The 17,627-nt window shown below is 41.2% G+C and overlaps 1 protein-coding gene across 5 annotated transcripts in view; it reads right to left on the reverse strand.

Annotated features, from left to right (window-relative positions):
* Ido2 (indoleamine 2,3-dioxygenase 2) overlaps positions 1 to 12,485 on the reverse strand; it is a 43,987-nt gene extending 31,502 nt beyond the window's left edge. For 3 of the 5 annotated variants that reach the window (XM_010617145.2, XM_010617141.2, XM_010617144.2), the window contains exons 1-2: positions 12,273 to 12,460; positions 2,115 to 2,210 (exon numbers count right to left, since the gene is read on the reverse strand). In XM_010617145.2, the coding sequence (XP_010615447.1) occupies positions 2,115 to 2,210; positions 12,273 to 12,371 (195 nt within the window). In that variant the 5' untranslated portion in view covers positions 12,372 to 12,460. Of the gene's footprint in view, positions 1 to 2,114; positions 2,211 to 12,272 lie in introns of all 5 variants that reach the window. The other 2 variants (XM_010617140.2, XM_010617142.2) reach the window with 2 other exon arrangements.
* Between the last annotated feature and the right edge of the window lie 5,142 nt (positions 12,486 to 17,627).

Here is a 17,627-nt window from a genome sequence, read left to right on the forward strand (position 1 = left end):
ATATATATGGACACACACATTTTATCAAAAGTACTGGCTAATAAGCCTCTCCTTATTACATTTCCAGAGCACATCTGAACCTCTTAGAAAGCTCCCTGTGAACATAGCCTCCTGGGAAGTGAGAGGGTGAATCTAAGCCAATGAACACATTCAGTTTCACAGCACAGATAGGCATATCAGGGACTTTCCAGGGCAATGCTGGGTTGAATATACTGTAAGATCAAACCTTCAGCTCACCTATTATTTATAATAGGTGGAATACTTCAAAGGACAGGTGTCTCTACTTACTGCTCTATGCATAGTGGTAGCAATGGGTATAGCATTGCGTCTTCACAACTGATTTCCAATTATTCTAGTCTTCTACCCTTGGTAATGGAAATAAAAAGTGGCTTGTGTATCTGGATATTTTATAAGAATCATCCATGGTTTACTTCGGTCCTCAAATGATGTCTTCTGCCCTGTATCTATGTCTCTGGGCCCAATTTCCCTCTTGCTATGAGGACAACAGTCATTAGATTTGCAGTGTCCTGTGAACCAGTGTGAACTCATCTTCACTTGATCGCAGCTGCAAAGACTTTATTTCTAAATAAAATCATCTCTACAAATATGTGTCAATTTTACAGAGACACTATTAAACCAAGCACAGAAGTTAAGTGATTGATTTCTGTACTTTACCACAAGGAACTCCAAATGAGAAAGTCCTTCCCTTTATTGCTAGCAGTTTAATCAGGTAAAGTCTGAGGAAAAGGGTACCAAGGACCACATAATTCACAAATGAATTCTAATCTGTCCACTGTGTCAGGCTACCTCACGTTTCCTTTCTCTGCCTTTCTGGGTGGGAGAATGGGGTTCATGGGTGTCTCCTTTTGTTTTGTTTGAATGTTTGACATTGGTACTGGAAACATCTTTGTGAGTCTGGTATACGTTTTGCTTAATACAGTCCAAACATCTTAGAGTTTTTATTCTATAGTTTTTATTTTCCTGCATTTTATTTGCCATACATTTTTCTTTCTTCTTCTTTCTGTATTTATTTGGTCAAATCAATAAAACTTTTATGTAACAGGCCAAGAAATTACTAGGTTTAGTTTGACATTTTCACGGACCCAGAAGTGGGCCTCTTATTCTTTTTTACAGGGTTCTGAGCTTGTACTTTGTACAGAGCAGGCATCTGATGAGTATTTTAAAGTGAATTTATAATAATAGCTATTAAATATGAACATCAGCAAAGAAGAGTTCTGAAGGGTGGGAAACCTCATGAAATTGTAACGGTGAAACTGGACAGCATCATTACAGCAGCTGCAGACCAGATAAGAAGGAAACCATACACACTTTTGAACACTAACGGCTGGTAGGAACTGTGAAGTGGCCCCTTCAAAAGCCATTTGGTCGTCACGACAATACTATGAGACCAGAACTTCTCCCATTTTTTAAAGAAGTGAAATTCCAAGGTTAAGAAATATAAGACTACGTGACCACCAAGTGAAAAAATGAAGGAATTGCCCTTTTAAGGTAGTTTCAGTTTCCTGGCACCAAGAAGTTTCACTGTTCCTTACACACCCTCAGGACAAATTGCTCTTTTAATTATATATTGTTCATCAGATACAAAACTGTACATAAATACTTGCATAATATTTTCAGACATAATTACCTCTGTGGGACCCATGGCCAACCGTGACCTTATAACTGGGAAAGTCTGAGTCAAATCCCCCTGGTAGGAAGAAGGACAGGTCTGGCAAGGCAGGGCCCTGACTGGTGAATGAGGCCCCTGAAACTTTCCATCTTCGCTTTTCCCAGCCTACACCTTTTCCATGAACTTATCTTCAATTCCCAGCTGCATTCTTCTTTACACAAACACTTCACAAGCACTTAGTATGTTCCAGGCATTGTCTTTGGAAGCTCTGGAGGCTTTTGGGCAACAAATGATCAGGAAGGGTTCATTGTGCTTTCAGAAAAGCCAAGATGGACTTGGTGACAAATCCAATGGCCAGTCAGCTCCCCGGGACACCTGGCCCACTTCCCAGTGTCTGAGGAAGGACAGTGGTGCAGAGATGAAAACGAGAAAGAAAGGGCTCACAAAAGAAAAGAGAAAAAGAGCAAAACTAACACACACTTACCTGGTTCACACGAGCGCGCAGCTGGTGCCTCTCTATCAAGTAAGGAAGCTTGTTGGCGATCTCCACCCAGGGTTGGTAATATTCAGGAAGTTCCTTCTGCGTTTGGAAGAGAACATCTCAGTTTTTTTTTGTTTGTTTGTTTTAATCTCTCTAGGAAGCAACTCTGAGGAGTAGTCGCCTTCAGATTTTGGTCTTCAGGAGAACTGGAGCCATTTCAGTTCAATGAACATGGAGAACTGACTGTTTTCTAGGCCTCATGCCAAACTCAAATACAGTGTTTGTCCTTAGGTGGCCTAGGGAAGACAAATGTACCATAGGCAAATTCATCCTGAAGCTTCATAATATGTTTAATTTCGATGCGTAAATTCTAGAATTTGCTTTTTTTTAAAAAAAAAAAGTAGGGCTAATTCTGTCAGTTGTGGGAAAATAAAGTGAAAGAGTCCTAAAATATGACAGTGGAGCCTAGTTTGGAGTAGGATCATGGCCTTTCTAGGTGGGAATTTGAAGGAAAGTAGTAAAGGCAGAGAGGAGAGCAGGAGAACAGATGTGTGTTCTTCTGCAGTGTTGCTGGTATGTGAAGCTCAATAGAAAGAATTGGTGGGAGATGAAAGATCATATGAGCTTTGCGTAGGTCACGGAGCTCTTTTCTTTCGGATAAGTTGGTGTTGCCACTCACACAAGTTTGATTTACATTTTAGGGCTATAATGGTGTCTAGGATTTTACCATGTAAGTCGCCTAAGGAAGTCTATGAAATAGTCGTCAAAGATGACACTTAAATGATGGCAGTGAGGTTGGACAGAGCATGTATTTAAGGTGTATTTGGAAGGTAAAAGGGAGATGAAGCAATGATAACAGGAGGGGCTGGAAACTTAAAATCTCTCCCTCAAATAGCCACATGTACAGATTTCAGTGTCCCAGCTCTAACCCAGGAAACAGCTAAGGACAACTGTTTTTATGAATCTGCTTTTACTGGAAGCCAGCCACTCTCACGTGTGTATTGCTATGGTGCTTTTGGGTTGGAGCAGTAGAGCTGGGCAGACACCTCAGAAAACACCTGATACACATAGCTTACAGCGTATTTGGCCCTTTCCCTAAGCCCTTGCCAACAGCTGCTCCAGCCCAATCATCTGAGACTCCTTTTTCCACGCACAACCTGTACGGTGTTTTCATGTGACTCAGTGAACGAGTGAGAACTCAGACTGGGACAGAAATGCAGTCGAGGTTAGAGAGTGAGTTTAAAGATAGGGAACTTATTTTTAAATATATTGAACTTAAAATATCTGTGGAGCCAGGCAGGGTGGTATACACCTGAAGTCCCAGATACTCAGGAGATTGAAGCAGTAAGATCACGCATTTGAGACCAGGCTGGGCTGCTCAGTAAGACCCTGTCTCAGAGTAAATTTTTAAAAAGGATTGGGGGTCTTGCAGTACAGCTGACTGGTAGAGTGCTTATCTCTCCCATAGAAGGCCCTGGGTTCCATCCCAAGTACTGCAAGAAATTAAAATAAACATAAAAGTCTGTGGAACACAAAGTTATGACCGTACTGAGAAGTTTGAAGTTCAATATAAAATTTATATGAGACTATAACCGCAGAAAAATTGAGATCAAAAGTGTCTAAAGTCTTCAAGAAGATTTTGCAAGTTGAAGCAAGAAGAAAGCCTAGATTATCACACTGGGGAAAATTCCCAGAACAGTTACAGGTATTGAATCCATAAGTATGCATGAAAAGGAAAGTTCTAAACGTTCGGCAAACCATAAGAGATAACCATATAAAAGTAAGGCATTCGGGGATTTCACAGAAGTAGACAGGCATGAGAACATCAAGGTAAGAGTGCCCCTTTGGGAAACAAAACAAGAGATCACTAATACATATGAGTTTCTCTATATACATGGTGCAGGGTCCGGGGTAAGGTCAGGGCCACGGAGTAGGGTTCAAATGGTAGTGATTTGAAGAAGTAAGGAAAATAGAGAGTGCTTTTCTAAATAGAGGCATTAGCAAAGGGAGAATTTGAGAGCAATGTGTTTTAAGAATAAGATGCATGGGAACAGTCATAGTCTGCTATTTTTAAGAGGGAAAGCTGGGCTACGAGAGAAAGAGAGGAATATGTAAAGTAGGAGGTGGTGGAAGAGGGAGAGGGGATAGAGAGTCAGATGGGACGTGTGGCCCTGAAATGGTGGAAGGAGGTCTGATATTGAGGGGCTCACTTTTCAGGGGCTCATCTCTAAGTAGGTTAGAGTGAAGTCTGGGTTGTGTGTCTTGAGGATGGGGTAGGAATTAAATTAGTAATAGAAGGGAAAGGAAAGAGAAGTAAACGCACATGTGTAGATAATAACAAGGTGCACTGAGAACCCGGAGAAGCACAGAACTCTAACGTTGCAGAGGGAGAGACCCATCTGCTGCCCAGATATCACTTGCTGCACCTGTGTGTCCCCGAGGTCCTATGAGAAAGCTGGGTTCAGGCTCCTAATTAATCTGTAACTGTGTTCTGTTGGACATCCTCCCATACTCTCTGAAAACTGTAGATTTTATTTAATCCCCTCTCTGGCTTTGACCCCAAATCAATCCAAGACAGACTGAGCACCTTTTACTAATTTTGACAACAAATCAAATTATCCCCGTGGTAAGAGCTGTGTCCCCACCGTAGATGTCAGTGTTGATAGGGAGGATGTGGTACATTCTCGTGTATTCTCTGAGCATCTCAGGTTCCGGGAGGCACAGAGGACTCTGCTTCCCCTGATCTTGTCTCAGAGAGGAAAAAGTTGATAGGCAGGACTGTGTCATTTTCTCTAGCAAGAACTCGGCTCCAAGTACAGAAAGGAAGAAAGCTGATAACTAAATCGATAAAAATTTAGGAATTTACAAAGCAGTGGCCGAGCAAAGATGCTGACAAGAACAGAGGCAGAAGCTGGGGATGTCATTCAGTGGTACAGCACCTGCCTAATGTGCAAAGCCCGGGTTTAGATTCCCAGCAAACACACCACACACACACACACACACACACACACACACACACACACGAAGGCAGACAGATCTGTGGTGAACTGTGACCTGGCAACTTCATCTTACCTCTATGATGCATATGTTTGTAAACAAAAATGAATTCAGTGAAAATATAATAGAGTAATAGACTTGACATTAATCCCGCACATAAAACCAAAGGTACAGAATCATGGTATTGAGAAGTTGCCTTTAAAGTGAGCCTCAAGAAAAGAAATTGTAACTACATTGTTACCTTTGCTCTTTATTTCATGCCTAGATAAGAAATCACAGGGATTTAGCTCAGTGGTGCTACCATCTGCCTCGCAAGTGCAAGGACCCGAGTTCAATCCCCAGTACCAAAAAAATAAATAAATAAAATAACATGACAGTCCCCTGGATTTTGGCTTCGTAACTCACATGAAAATTCCTAAATATCTCATTTTATCAACTGAGAATATGAATTGTACTTTTTCTTTAATATCTGCTTTTACCCCTTCCATTAGATTCCTTAGAGGAATGTTTTCCTTCTTCCTTTGTACTTCTACTTCCTTTTTAAAGTCTAAAGTTTGAATTTCTGTATCACTCCAATTTAAAAATTGAAACTCTGAAAGCGTGGTCCCAGTCTAGCAGTATCAAGCAGTATTTCCATACTGGGAATTTGTCAGACATCCAAATTCCTGGATTCCATCCTGGGCATCCTGAACCAGACACCAAGATGGGACCAACCTCTGCGCTACTGTCCCACCAGCTGACATGCACCCTAAAAATGAAAACTTGTGAAGACCAACCCTGCAAGTAATCCTGAAGGGTATAGAGGATTTCAAAGGTAATTTACAATCCATTTTAAATGTTTTCTGCCTTTTAGCTTTTCCTCTAGAGATTGGAGAGAGATAAATTATGTCAATGACTTTCTGTTGCCAGATTTTCTTTTTAAGTTCCAGCGTGAGAGACAGTACAAGCAGAGTCTCAGTAACGATACTTTTTGGTGTCCTTTCATGATAATTGTGCCCCCATTTTAAAGCCTACAGAGTATTCTAATAGGCTACTGGTGAGTGTTTTGAATTGCATATAATTTTTTTGCAATAATGAACAACTTGGAACAGTAATCCTTACACATGCCTTTCAACATTTTGTGATTATTTCCTTAGGACAAATTCCTAAAAGTAGATCTTTTGGGTTAGCATTACATAAATATAAAAAGTTGAAAACCACTTTAATTCCTTACAGAAAAATTACATCATATGATTATAACACTTACAAAGTATAAATAAAAATATGGCTGTTAAAAATTTTAAATTCATTACAGTAAAAGACACACTGGCATTAATCCTCCTCCAAATCCTCCACATCCCTTTGTACCCAGTTTATTCCACTATTCTTGTCACTTCTTCAGCAGTTTTGAAAGTCTTTTCCTGTCTTCACTAAGAGCGATAAGAAAAACAGTGAATGCTGCTTCTACCCAATAGAAAGGCAAGTTGGTAAAAATGTTATAGTCTGTCCTCAGCCACCATCTTCAGTGGATCTGGGAACACATGACTTCTGGTTCTCCCCCTAAGCCAAAATGATCATGAAGGGTCAACATCTTAAATCAGTGCAGGACACTGAGGCAGTCACAACAATACACTCACTGCATACGAGAAGTGGCAATTCATCTGTTCCTGGTGACACTAAGCATTTCTAATATTTTTGTTTTCTGTTTTTAAGATTTGACTTGCATTAATTGCATTAAAATTTGATAGTTCTTTTAATATTTACTAAATTCATTAATATACTTGTCTCAAGTGTGATGCTTTTAAAAATGTCATCAATGCATATGGCAGAATATTCAAAAACCTCAAGTCTATAAAGCACAAAATAAAAAATACCATAATTCTTGTCCTCCTCTCTAGACACCCTGACTCTTCAGAGATTCTTGTGTGGTCCCTCCAGCTGTGCAGAAACAGATTGCTATCAATTTGCTACCCATTCTATTTTTAAATTTCACTTTTCTGTGATTCCTAGTGAGTTTGAAAATGTCTGTAAAGCAGTACAATCATAAGCATAAGGATTTTTTTTCTCAACAAAAAAGATTTTGCAGCTCAGAAATCTATAAATTTACATGTTATATCCAATACTAACTCATAATCAATAGCATGTAACAGGGACATGTTTTTTTGTTGTTGTTTTTTGTTTTTGTTTTTGTTTTGGTAACAGGGATCTAACTCTGGTCCTTGTGCTTGCGAGGCAGGCAGTGGCACCACTAAGCTAAATCCCTGGCCCAGTGGGGACATCTTTTATGGTGAAGGATCCTACAGCAAGACTGTTAGACTCCGACAACATTGTCAGGGTGCGTGGCCAGCCTTTTGCTTTAACTTGGGTAATTTTTCTTAACACATTTGCAATCTAAAGTGTAACCTATTTTTAAAATATCCTTTGCCGAAACAATAAACTGTGTGATAGAGTAACACTTGGTTAACTAAACTTTTTGCCTAAGAAAATAGCACAGTAAGTGTGAAACATAAAAAACCTGAGGGAAAATAAACCAAACAAACATCTACAGAAAAGGTGGGGAATGGAAAGACACTGGCAGGACATCGCAGCAAAGTAAAGTGGAAGAAAAGATAGGTAAGTGTCACGAAGGGCCTGTGTAACATAATAAAACATTTCAGTGTATCCTAAAGAGCTCCTGGAGAGTGTGAAAAAGCAAAGCGTCATGGTCTAGTTTCATTTTAAAACGTTTACCTGTCTGCTAGGCAAAGAGTCTTTTTCAGCCGGGCAAGAGTGGGAATAAAGAAATAAGGAAGAAGGCCTCAGACCAGCGGACACAGGACTGCAGACCAGGGTAGAGATGGAGAAACACGGTCAGCTAGGAAGTACACTTAGGAGATGGAGATGAATTCATTACCAAGAACCTGGCTCGTGGCGAAGGTTGCTGTGAGGGGCCGAGGTGGAGTCAGAGCGAACAGGGGCCCTGTGCAAAGCGGACATGTCCGTGGCTTTGTTCCTATCATTACATGGTGCGCGTTATAAAGAGTTTGTAATACAAGGAAAGCGCTGTTCTTAATGAAATATAAGAGAGTGCAAATAAATTTTGCTGATATTGCATTTGAAAATGTCAGTTGGATTTCCATCTGGGAAATTATAAAATATCAATATTTTGTCTAGACTTATGGAGCTTCATTGACTAAAGAGCTTGGAGGAAATAGAAAATGCGATTTAAAGTTTACCACCTACACTATCTTTAGTGCACAGATCCGATATGTATTGTCTGATAGCTGTTCTGCTCCAGGGCACAGACAACAATGTGAAGGCAGCGAATGTATCTCATGAAAACCGTAACTCAAGATGAATCCTTATATCAGCAATGCTAATCAAAGCAATGGTCCATTATGTTTGTGTCCCTGTGCTTCCTTGGCCATTTTATGTATTTTAATTTGTTTTATTTCTGTTACTCGTTCATTGAATACGAGAACTTGTTTTGGTGCTGGGACTGAACTCAGGGCCTTGCTTATGGGAGGCAAACCATCTAGCGCTGAATTGTACCCCTGTCCTGTCCTTGACCATTGTATATTTTACATTGTCAGTTTTCACTGCCTTTTTGCTTTTCATGTCTGTAAAGTCGGGCTTAGGGGTCTCTGGGAAGGACAGTACTTGAGTGATCATTGCTGTCCCATCACCCTTCTCCCCTTTATCTTTTCTCTCCACTTCCTGCAGGGGGTTAGGTCCTTCTAAAAATAAGGTATGTCCACCTGGAAAGTTCAAATCTGAGCTGAGAACACCTTCAAGTGGCCTTATTAAAACTTTCAGGGTGAGCAGCCTCCTGCCCCCACTTCCTTACACCTGTTTGTCTAATTCCCCCTCCTTCCTACCCTCCTTCCTTGGTTCCTGAGTATAGCGCAAAAATTTCTACTTTGTCCATTTTATTCCTTTCCATCCCCAAACATGTTTGTAAAACTAGATTTATATTAACTATTATCAAATCCGATTTCTTTGTCTTTGTCTCTGCTATGGTACAATTATGGTCTGAAATCCCCATTTGGCATTGATCAGTCTGCCCCTAGAAATGCAATCATTGTCCAAAGGCATTTGTTAACTCTTCCTATCTACAGTTTTTGTCCGGAAAATGTACCCTACTGTGGCCATTAATTTTGTTTTCTTTTAATCAGCTGGAGCTGATTCTGTAAAGCGCTTTGAATTTTTACTTGCAGTCGTTTTTCCTGAAGGACTGATTGATCACAACAAAGAACGAGCTCCAACATCTTCACAATGATTTATACCGGTCCTTTTCTTCTGCTCAGAGGTGCACACCACGCATCTCCTTTACTTCTGTATGTGAGCGCTTCCCAGCCGGCTTTTCCAGCGCTTCCGTCCTTTCCACAGCCGGCCGCATGGGCGCGGCCCCTCCTCTCTCCTCTCTCCCCATACCACTGTGGTGGCTCCTGCTCTCCGTCACTCCTTCTGTCCAGGCAGGCTGCAGGTTCACAATGAACTGAGTGCCGCTCTGCATTGGTATTTGTTTTTTAATTGCCCACGGAACTTTGGCAAGCAGCCAAGAATCCATGCTCTAAACCAACTTGCTCGTAATATGTGGGGAGAAACTCTTCAAATACCATTTATACAGTATCATCTCACCAGATGTGTTAAATCCAAATTTCAGAGCTCAACATTTGAGATCTCCCTATTTTCCTACCTTAGTCCCTGCTTTCCTGGCCAAGCTAATTTTCTTATGTTCTTTGTAGAAAGAGAAATTACCAACTCACACGCACACACACACACACACACACCTATTTGCATGTACACATGTAGATCACATAATCTGGCCAAGGATTTTTGTGGTATATTTACAGACAGGAGTTTGTGAGGGGCTACGTTTTCACACTTAAATGTCAGAACTTGGAAATGCTTGAATTTATCCCACACATATCCTACAACGGGATAGAATATTTGGAATCAAGTCAGTCTCCTCATCTCTCGCTAGAGTATTTTCTTCTCCATTAGCGTGACCCTATTTTTTTCGGAAAGTCCTTCCATCAAGTCTACGACACACAGCCCAAGGCCATACGGAAGAGATGCTGAAAGGATGCCCGGAGTCCAGCTGATGTAGAGGGACAACAGGTGACAACAGATGTGCTTGACCTGGAGGGCAGCAGAGCCTGGCTGCTCCTCTGAAGTCCTGTACCCTCTACAGAGCCAGGCTGTGCCTGCCTGAGGTGCTGGTAACCGAGGGTGCCTGATCTCTGAGGAAACCTGGGCCTTTTCTTACAAAATGTTCCTTCCTCCACACATCCTCCCCCAAAAAGAGGGATTTTAAATCCTCACATGAATGAAAGAAAATCAAAACTGAAAGAAAAAGATTCGGATTTGAGAGTTCTGGAAAATGTGACCATCGCAAAGTGGAACTAGAAAATGTTTGCACAAGAGCTCACAAGTGGGAATTTCTTCTAAGGGAAATCCATCAATTAAACCACAACAGATTCTATCCAGCTCAGAATGTCACAGATACTTGATGTTACTATTTCTCTTTGGTTTAGATATATCAAAAGGGGGAATTCTACAATTGTGGCCCTGCCTGAGGCTTACCTCCTTTGGAATATTGTTTTACACAGTTCAGGCACAGATTTTAATTTCAACCAAGTGTGTTGATCTATTAGCCCTTTCTTCCTTGCCAACTAGGGAGGATGATGTTAATCCTGAGCTAACGCACCAAGTTATACACAGAGAATGGAGCTTTTAACAAGCTCTGGACTAAGGGTCTGGAGACCTGGCTTCTGGTCTTTACCCTGGGGAGATCAGTGTGTCTGCATCCTTGATTCATAGTGATACTGTGAGCAGGACCATGTAAACACGGGTCAGTCTATAACTCAGTCAGAGCCACAGGAGGTACTGAATGTAAATTAGGGTAGCTGACTCACGCTGGTTTGCCCAGGACTTTTCACAAAAAGTCCTGCTTCTGGGGAATCCATTCAGTACCGTACCTCGGAAATGAAAACAGCTGGCGACCACAGGGGTGGTGTGGGGTTGCCCCATCCAGGGCTTGGGAGTGCAGCCCTGCACACTCCCCGCTTGGCAGGGGCTGCAGCTCTGTGACCAGACCACACAGCTAACTGCTCCCTGAAGAGAACTTCTGAGGTCAGTAAATGGCTCTTAGCTTAATTTAAGTTCCTCCAGTAATACCTCAAAAGTAAATCAATCAATCAAGCCATCACAAGAGCAGCTAGTTAGCAAAGTTCAGCGAATCCAGGTCATTTACTGATCATAGGTAAGTGGTTGAATTAGGCTGGGAATTTTCTAATAAATAATTATGATGACTGCAAAAATCATCTCCCTAGCTTTTTAGCTAAGTGGCCTTGGCCCTTATACAGGATGTGATGGGGAAAAGACACCAAGGGTCCTGAGGATCAGTTCTGCATTTGCGGCTAAGGACTCTGGGCATGCCATGCTGTCTGGACTTCAGCTAGCCCAAATGTGTTCAAGGGCCTGAGAGTGGGCCTAGCTGGCTTCCAAGGACTCCTCCAGTGTTAGTACTGTATACGTCAGAGCACATTTAATAATAAAAAAATACAGCGTTGATAAGAACTAGCTGGTAAAACAGAACTGCATCACAGGTTTCACTCTGAGTAGAATTAAGAGCCTAGTACTTTTTTCTTTTCAAAGTTTCCTTCTTCTTCTCTGAAATTCTGGATACCATCTAATCTTTTTCAGAAGCTCTAGAAAGGCTAAAGCTGGGACTCCAAATATATAAGGAATAAGTTCTCCCAGAAGAATTTATGTCCCAAACATGTATCTAAGGCAAAAGATTGGATCTATAATGGGGAATTCCATCTTTTTCTTATTCAAGGAAACCATGCATCACGTGGGAGAATGTTCCTGGAAACACCACGCTTCATTTCTGAGGCTTTCTATTTATCTGTACAACTTATCTTTAAACAGTCTTTTTCATGATAACTAACAATTTGCTAGTAATTTTTCTGGCTTCAAAGCATCACATTAGAAAAAACATCAGCTGTAGCTCTCCTCTCCTTTTGGGGCAGTTGCACACTGTTAATTTTAGCACCTTCCTTAGTTTAACAATGTGGTATATACATTGCATATCTCTAAATGGCTACATAAGTTGAAACAAACAAACAACAATAAAAACGCACACACACCAAAATCTCAAGTCACCTATTTTGACCTGTTCCAAGGCCCTATCCTTACCAGAGGATTTGGAAGAAGAAAGCCAAACTCTTCAGAAATGTGGTATCTTCCTAAACACAGTGGCAGGGTTGTCTTCAAACTCTGTCTTTGAGGCTCCATAATTTTGTTCCTGACACCTGCACAGAAGCTGCCCCTGCAGAAGCAACTGGTCCAAATGATCAAAGACCCAGGGGGAGGGAGCTTCAAAGCTGAACCTGCTGGTTGTCTTTCATGGTGTGGTGGAACTTTGTCCCGAGGTTGAATTCCAGCCTGTCACGAGATTGCTCAGAGACAAAGCTCAGCAAACAACTAAAGACTGCTGGTTAAAACAAACAGGCAAACAAACCAACTCCAAGAAAACCCCCTTTCCTTTCGCATACATGCAAAAGAGAAGATTGTTTTTAAAACCAGAGACCACTATGTTCAACTTTGGAAATGGGGAAGTGAACTAGAGTTTTATTTATGACTGATCAAAGCCATTCACTGACATCATGATGATTTACGATGAACTTTGACAGAGGGGTCAGAATTACTTCAAAAGGAAAAAACTATTCAAAGTAGAAGTTGCATTTTGATAGCTATATCTGTGATCAGTGAGAAGGAGAGTGGAGAGGATAATTCTAGCAGTATATACCAGAAACTTACAAGAGTTTTATTTTTTAGTTTGAAAAACATAGTCTAAAGCTATGATTGTTTCAACTTATTTTAAGAAATGCTACTTAATAAGTTTGAGAAATCTTTGCTTACTGGGTTTTTTTTTTATTTAATAAATGAGGTCATGGATACCACTGGACTTGAAAATAACCTAAACAGATTATTTGATTTAACCCTCCTGATTTTCAAAAATAATTCTTATATTTTAATGATGCAGTAAATTCTACTCAAGCTTCTCCTTTTGTCAAAACCTTTTGAGAACCTACATCAGGATGGGTTCTTACTTTTGAAGGAGTTACTACGTTGCATTTTACAGATTAGTAAACTGAGGCAGTGCACATGATGCCCCCCCTGAATGCTAACAGAACGAGGACGGGATTTAGGGTACTGGTTTCCAAGTCATTGCTTGGTTCTCCAGGCTAGTTAATGTAGAGCCCAGCACAATGGCTTCCAGGTCAGTGATCTGCACTGGATGGTCTGATCGCCCTCCCTTTGTCTCAGTGGACTTTGAACAGAAGTCATAATGAATGCTGTGAACAGATTTTTTTGGAAGCAGCTTGTTCATCCATTTTCATCCTTCCTTCTTTTCGTACAATGGAAAACGCTAAGACTGGGAAGTACTGTGATTACTCACCCATCTGTTCCCAGGGGTGTTTTCTTCTGAAGGCCACTTTTCAAAATCAGCCTTACCTGTTTACCACTCATCCTAAGATATCTGGAATATTCTGAATCATCCATTAACTCTCAGCTCAACATCCAACTAATCTCTGAGTTCAGTTTTTATGCCTCTAAGTTCAGTTTTTCAAACTCAGTATGGTAGCCATCCTCTACCATGATCTCCCCTTCGTTTCATGTAAGAGATGGCCTAGCTATATTTTTATGGAAGCATGTTGTCATACATCCCTTCTGCATCCTCTCAAGAATTTACTATAACATTATAAAGCCGCAAAAATCATCAACTATTAGAACCACAAGGGACATTATAAATAAATGATACAGGTCAACACCCTCATGACTCAGGTGAGACGCAAAAGCTATGGTGTAGGGACCAGGAAAGGGGACATTGCCAAAAGGCCTGCAGCGGGTCCTCCTGTGAGCCACTACAGCACAAGGTTAATTAAAGATAAAAACAAAAAAACAATTTAGAGAGAAGCTAGGTCTTGGGACCTGATCAGTGCTGCTGATGGCAGCAAAGACAAAGGCTCCCAAGACCATCCAGTATTCACTGAATACAGCCATGGGAAGGAACAGGGAGCAGGGTGTGCATTGGAGGCATCTAGTGAAAAACTGCCAAATACTTGGCATGATGGTGCTAGGCAGGGCTGTTAGGGAAGAAGATGGTGCTAGGCAGGGCTGTTAGGGAAGAAGCACGGCTTATCTTGCTTCACTAGACTGAACTTATACTGGGACTGGGTGCTATGAGCAAGCAATCCATTGGGTCATGAGAAGCCATAACTAAGGGGAAAGGATTTTAACTGGGGTCACACTGACCTCAGCTGCATGCAACTCAGCAGAGTTGCATATCACAGACCAGGGCTCAGGCCTCAGTGACAGCCATTAGCAAAGAGCAATACCAGCCCAACTCCGCTACCTGAAACGCCCACTTGAGTCACACAGGGCTTCAGTCTAACTCCTAATAGGAAGCAATATAGCTGAATTACGGAAAGCAAGAAGCTTGTGCCACTCATAGACTGCTGAGCAGGGATGTCTGCTACACTAATAAATCAAGCTATGGAAAGTCATCCTGGGAGCTGGCATCAGACTTGGACCACATTCCTGACTTGCCACTGCTTGGTGCAGGAGTTTCTCACCGGCACCTCTGGAAAAATGACCTAAGGTTGTGTTGTGTCTCTATCGTCTGTCATCTCTATTGCCTTTTGATGAGTTTAAAATCATAAACCTTTATTTTCACACCTGTAGGAAACAGTAGTGCACATGTGATGAACAAGTGAAAACCCGTGAAAGAAGCACCCAACATAACACTGTTTCCTCCTGTCCCACTCATTCTGGAACCCCTTCTTAATATCGTGTGGCTTTTTCTTGTCTTTTGAATTGTACTATTATCTTTTCTGCTTCAGTCACTGACTACTTTTTGCATTTCAGCCTTGGACACATTTGCAATGTTTTCATAACTTTCTCCTCTTCGGTGTTCTTTGTTATTTTCCTTACATACCAAGGATTAAACCTAGGGCCCCTCGCTGAACTCCATATCCACCCACCCTCTTTTTCTTCAGACAGGTTCTTGCTAAATCACTAAACTGCCCAGGCAGGGATTGAATTTGCAATCCTCCTGCCTCAGCCTCCCAGAGCACTGGGATTACAAGTGTGTGTCACCACTTCAGTGTTCACATGTATTTCCATCTCATCTTTACCAACAGTCCTATCCCCAGTCTCTCAAGTCTCTGCGTTAGATCCTCATCTTTCTTACTCCCAGCATCTAGACCCATGGTACTTGTAGGACTGTGAATATTTCAGGTCCTACCACAAAAATTTTCAAGAGCTCTTCATTGTTAATGAGACAATGTTCAACATTTCTTGACCTGACATGAAACAATGCCCATGATCTGACCCCGAGGCACCTTTCTAGCTGTACGCAAGACTTGCGGTAAAGCCCTCAAAATATTATTTGCTGTTCCTGAAGTAAAGCTCTTGTGTATCTAACTTTGTCTCTTTATTCATAGTACCTTTTGTTCCCAAAATACTTTCTATCTGAACTTGACTCTTGCTTTTAAACTCATTTTTTATAAGCTGCATCTCCAGTGCTAATGCACACTTCCATGGGCTCCTTCTCAGAACTGTTCTCTGGTTGAAAGATAGTACAACCAGGGACATCTTTTCATATGCAATGTCAAGTTTGAGTAGTTTGATCATTACTAACATATTCATCTTGTCTTTCCTATTAGACTGTCAGTTCCCTCTCTCAGTTACTTTTTCTCATTACTGAGACAAAATACCTGACACTCAAAGGTAAAGGAGGAAAGGTTATTTTGGCTCGCAGTTTGTAGAGGTTTCAGTCCTTAATCAACTGGCTCCAGGGCAGAGTGGCACGGCAGAGGGGCCTCACAGAAGATAAGCAGCAAGCAACAGCAGCAAGCAACATGATAGCGAACCCATGTCTGCCCTCATTCTGCCTGCCTTCTTATTTATCAAGAGGAAGTTGGCTGACTGAATTTTCACAAACTTCCTCTTCTAGCAGTAAGTAAGGTCGGGAGTCTTCTGTGATCAGCTTTCCAATAAGACACAGGAGTACACAACAGGGGGTTCATTTATTTTAGGCTAAGCATTTGAGCCTTTGGGAGATGGAATTTTAGAAAACACCTTGAAAATGCAGAAAATATCTTTACTATTGAAATTGGGGGGCATCAATTATGTTCACTGATAACAACATTAGATATGCTTAGTTTCAGTTTCTAAATGGATGAAGTACAAAATCTAAATGGACAAAGACAAACAGCCCACAATACTGGCACAGTGAAATTGTTCTTCTCCAGCTCATGAATTACTTTTTGTTCTTAAATTCAGTGGGGACTTTCCAGTCCTTTCCTTGTTGCACTGTGTGGCCATCTGGCATTGCTACTGGCTTTAAAAAAAAAAATCTCTTCTCTTCTTAACACCTTCCATGATACCTATTCCTTCTGATTGCAGTGTCTTCCATAGAATATTTTACTTTACTCTATTATTATTCCAATAATTCAGCTGAAGACATCATAGCTCAGAAAAGTTACTTTAGAGCTAGATATACTTTGCGCAAACGAAAAAACCAGGACTGAAGTACGGACAGACTGATTTAAAGCCATCACCTCCAGCCACTAGAACAACGCTTTCTTCCTTGGGTTATTCTCGACTTTTTTTCCGGTTCTAGCTGACTTTTGATGTCTCCGCAGTTCGGGCCTGATTTCCTTGTCTTCTCACTCTCTTGTCCCTGGGTGACTCGTCCATTCAGAGAATGAAGCCGTCTTCTCTAGGAAAGCAACTCCCAACATTTCTTTTTCCAGCTGGCTGTCCTCAGATCTCTAGACCCAGGGAGCCCCCGCCCCATACACTACATACCTTCACTTGTATCAGAAGTTTCACTGAAATATCTCAGCTCTTCAAACATGTTTTGGATCTCTTTCATTAATATAGCTGCAAAAACTTACTATTCACAGCCTTTAACTGAAGGCCTTGAGTAGGGAGTTCACTGTCTAGTGATAGAGAGCTAAGCTGAATCTATTGCTTTGGTCTTCTAAGAACAAAACACATTTTCCTTTTATAGTCTATATTTACAAAATTATGTCTTTCAGAACCGGCAACATAGTTTGGGGGTCTTGATAATGTGTGAAGATGTAAATTCCTTTGTTCAAAACTACTAAGAATTTTAAGTTGCTGACAGAAGACCATGAAGCAAAGCTCAGGGCCCTTCTGCACTGCACACTTTGGCCAGAGTGCTGTCGTTGAGCAGATTGAAGTCCCCTGTCTGTCTGAACCATAAGCCTCAGCACACCAGGCTCGTCAGTCCGACTACCTTAATTGTTCAAATATTTCACCATTTCTGATCCATTATTACTCAGTAAGTTCTTTATTGCTGGGATTTATTACTGGGATCTATCTCATAATCACCAGCCAGTTACCACATAACTGATTTCTCAACTTCAAAATGTAACCCTGTAATATTTTCCAACCACGTCATGGTTGGATCACTTGGTTCCCCTCCTTAATTCATTATCTTGCCTTCACTATTAT

Source organism: Fukomys damarensis, unplaced genomic scaffold (genome assembly GCF_012274545.1).
Source record: "Fukomys damarensis isolate Sample0158 unplaced genomic scaffold, DMR_v1.0_HiC HiC_scaffold_18, whole genome shotgun sequence".
Taxonomy (NCBI): domain Eukaryota; kingdom Metazoa; phylum Chordata; class Mammalia; order Rodentia; family Bathyergidae; genus Fukomys; species Fukomys damarensis.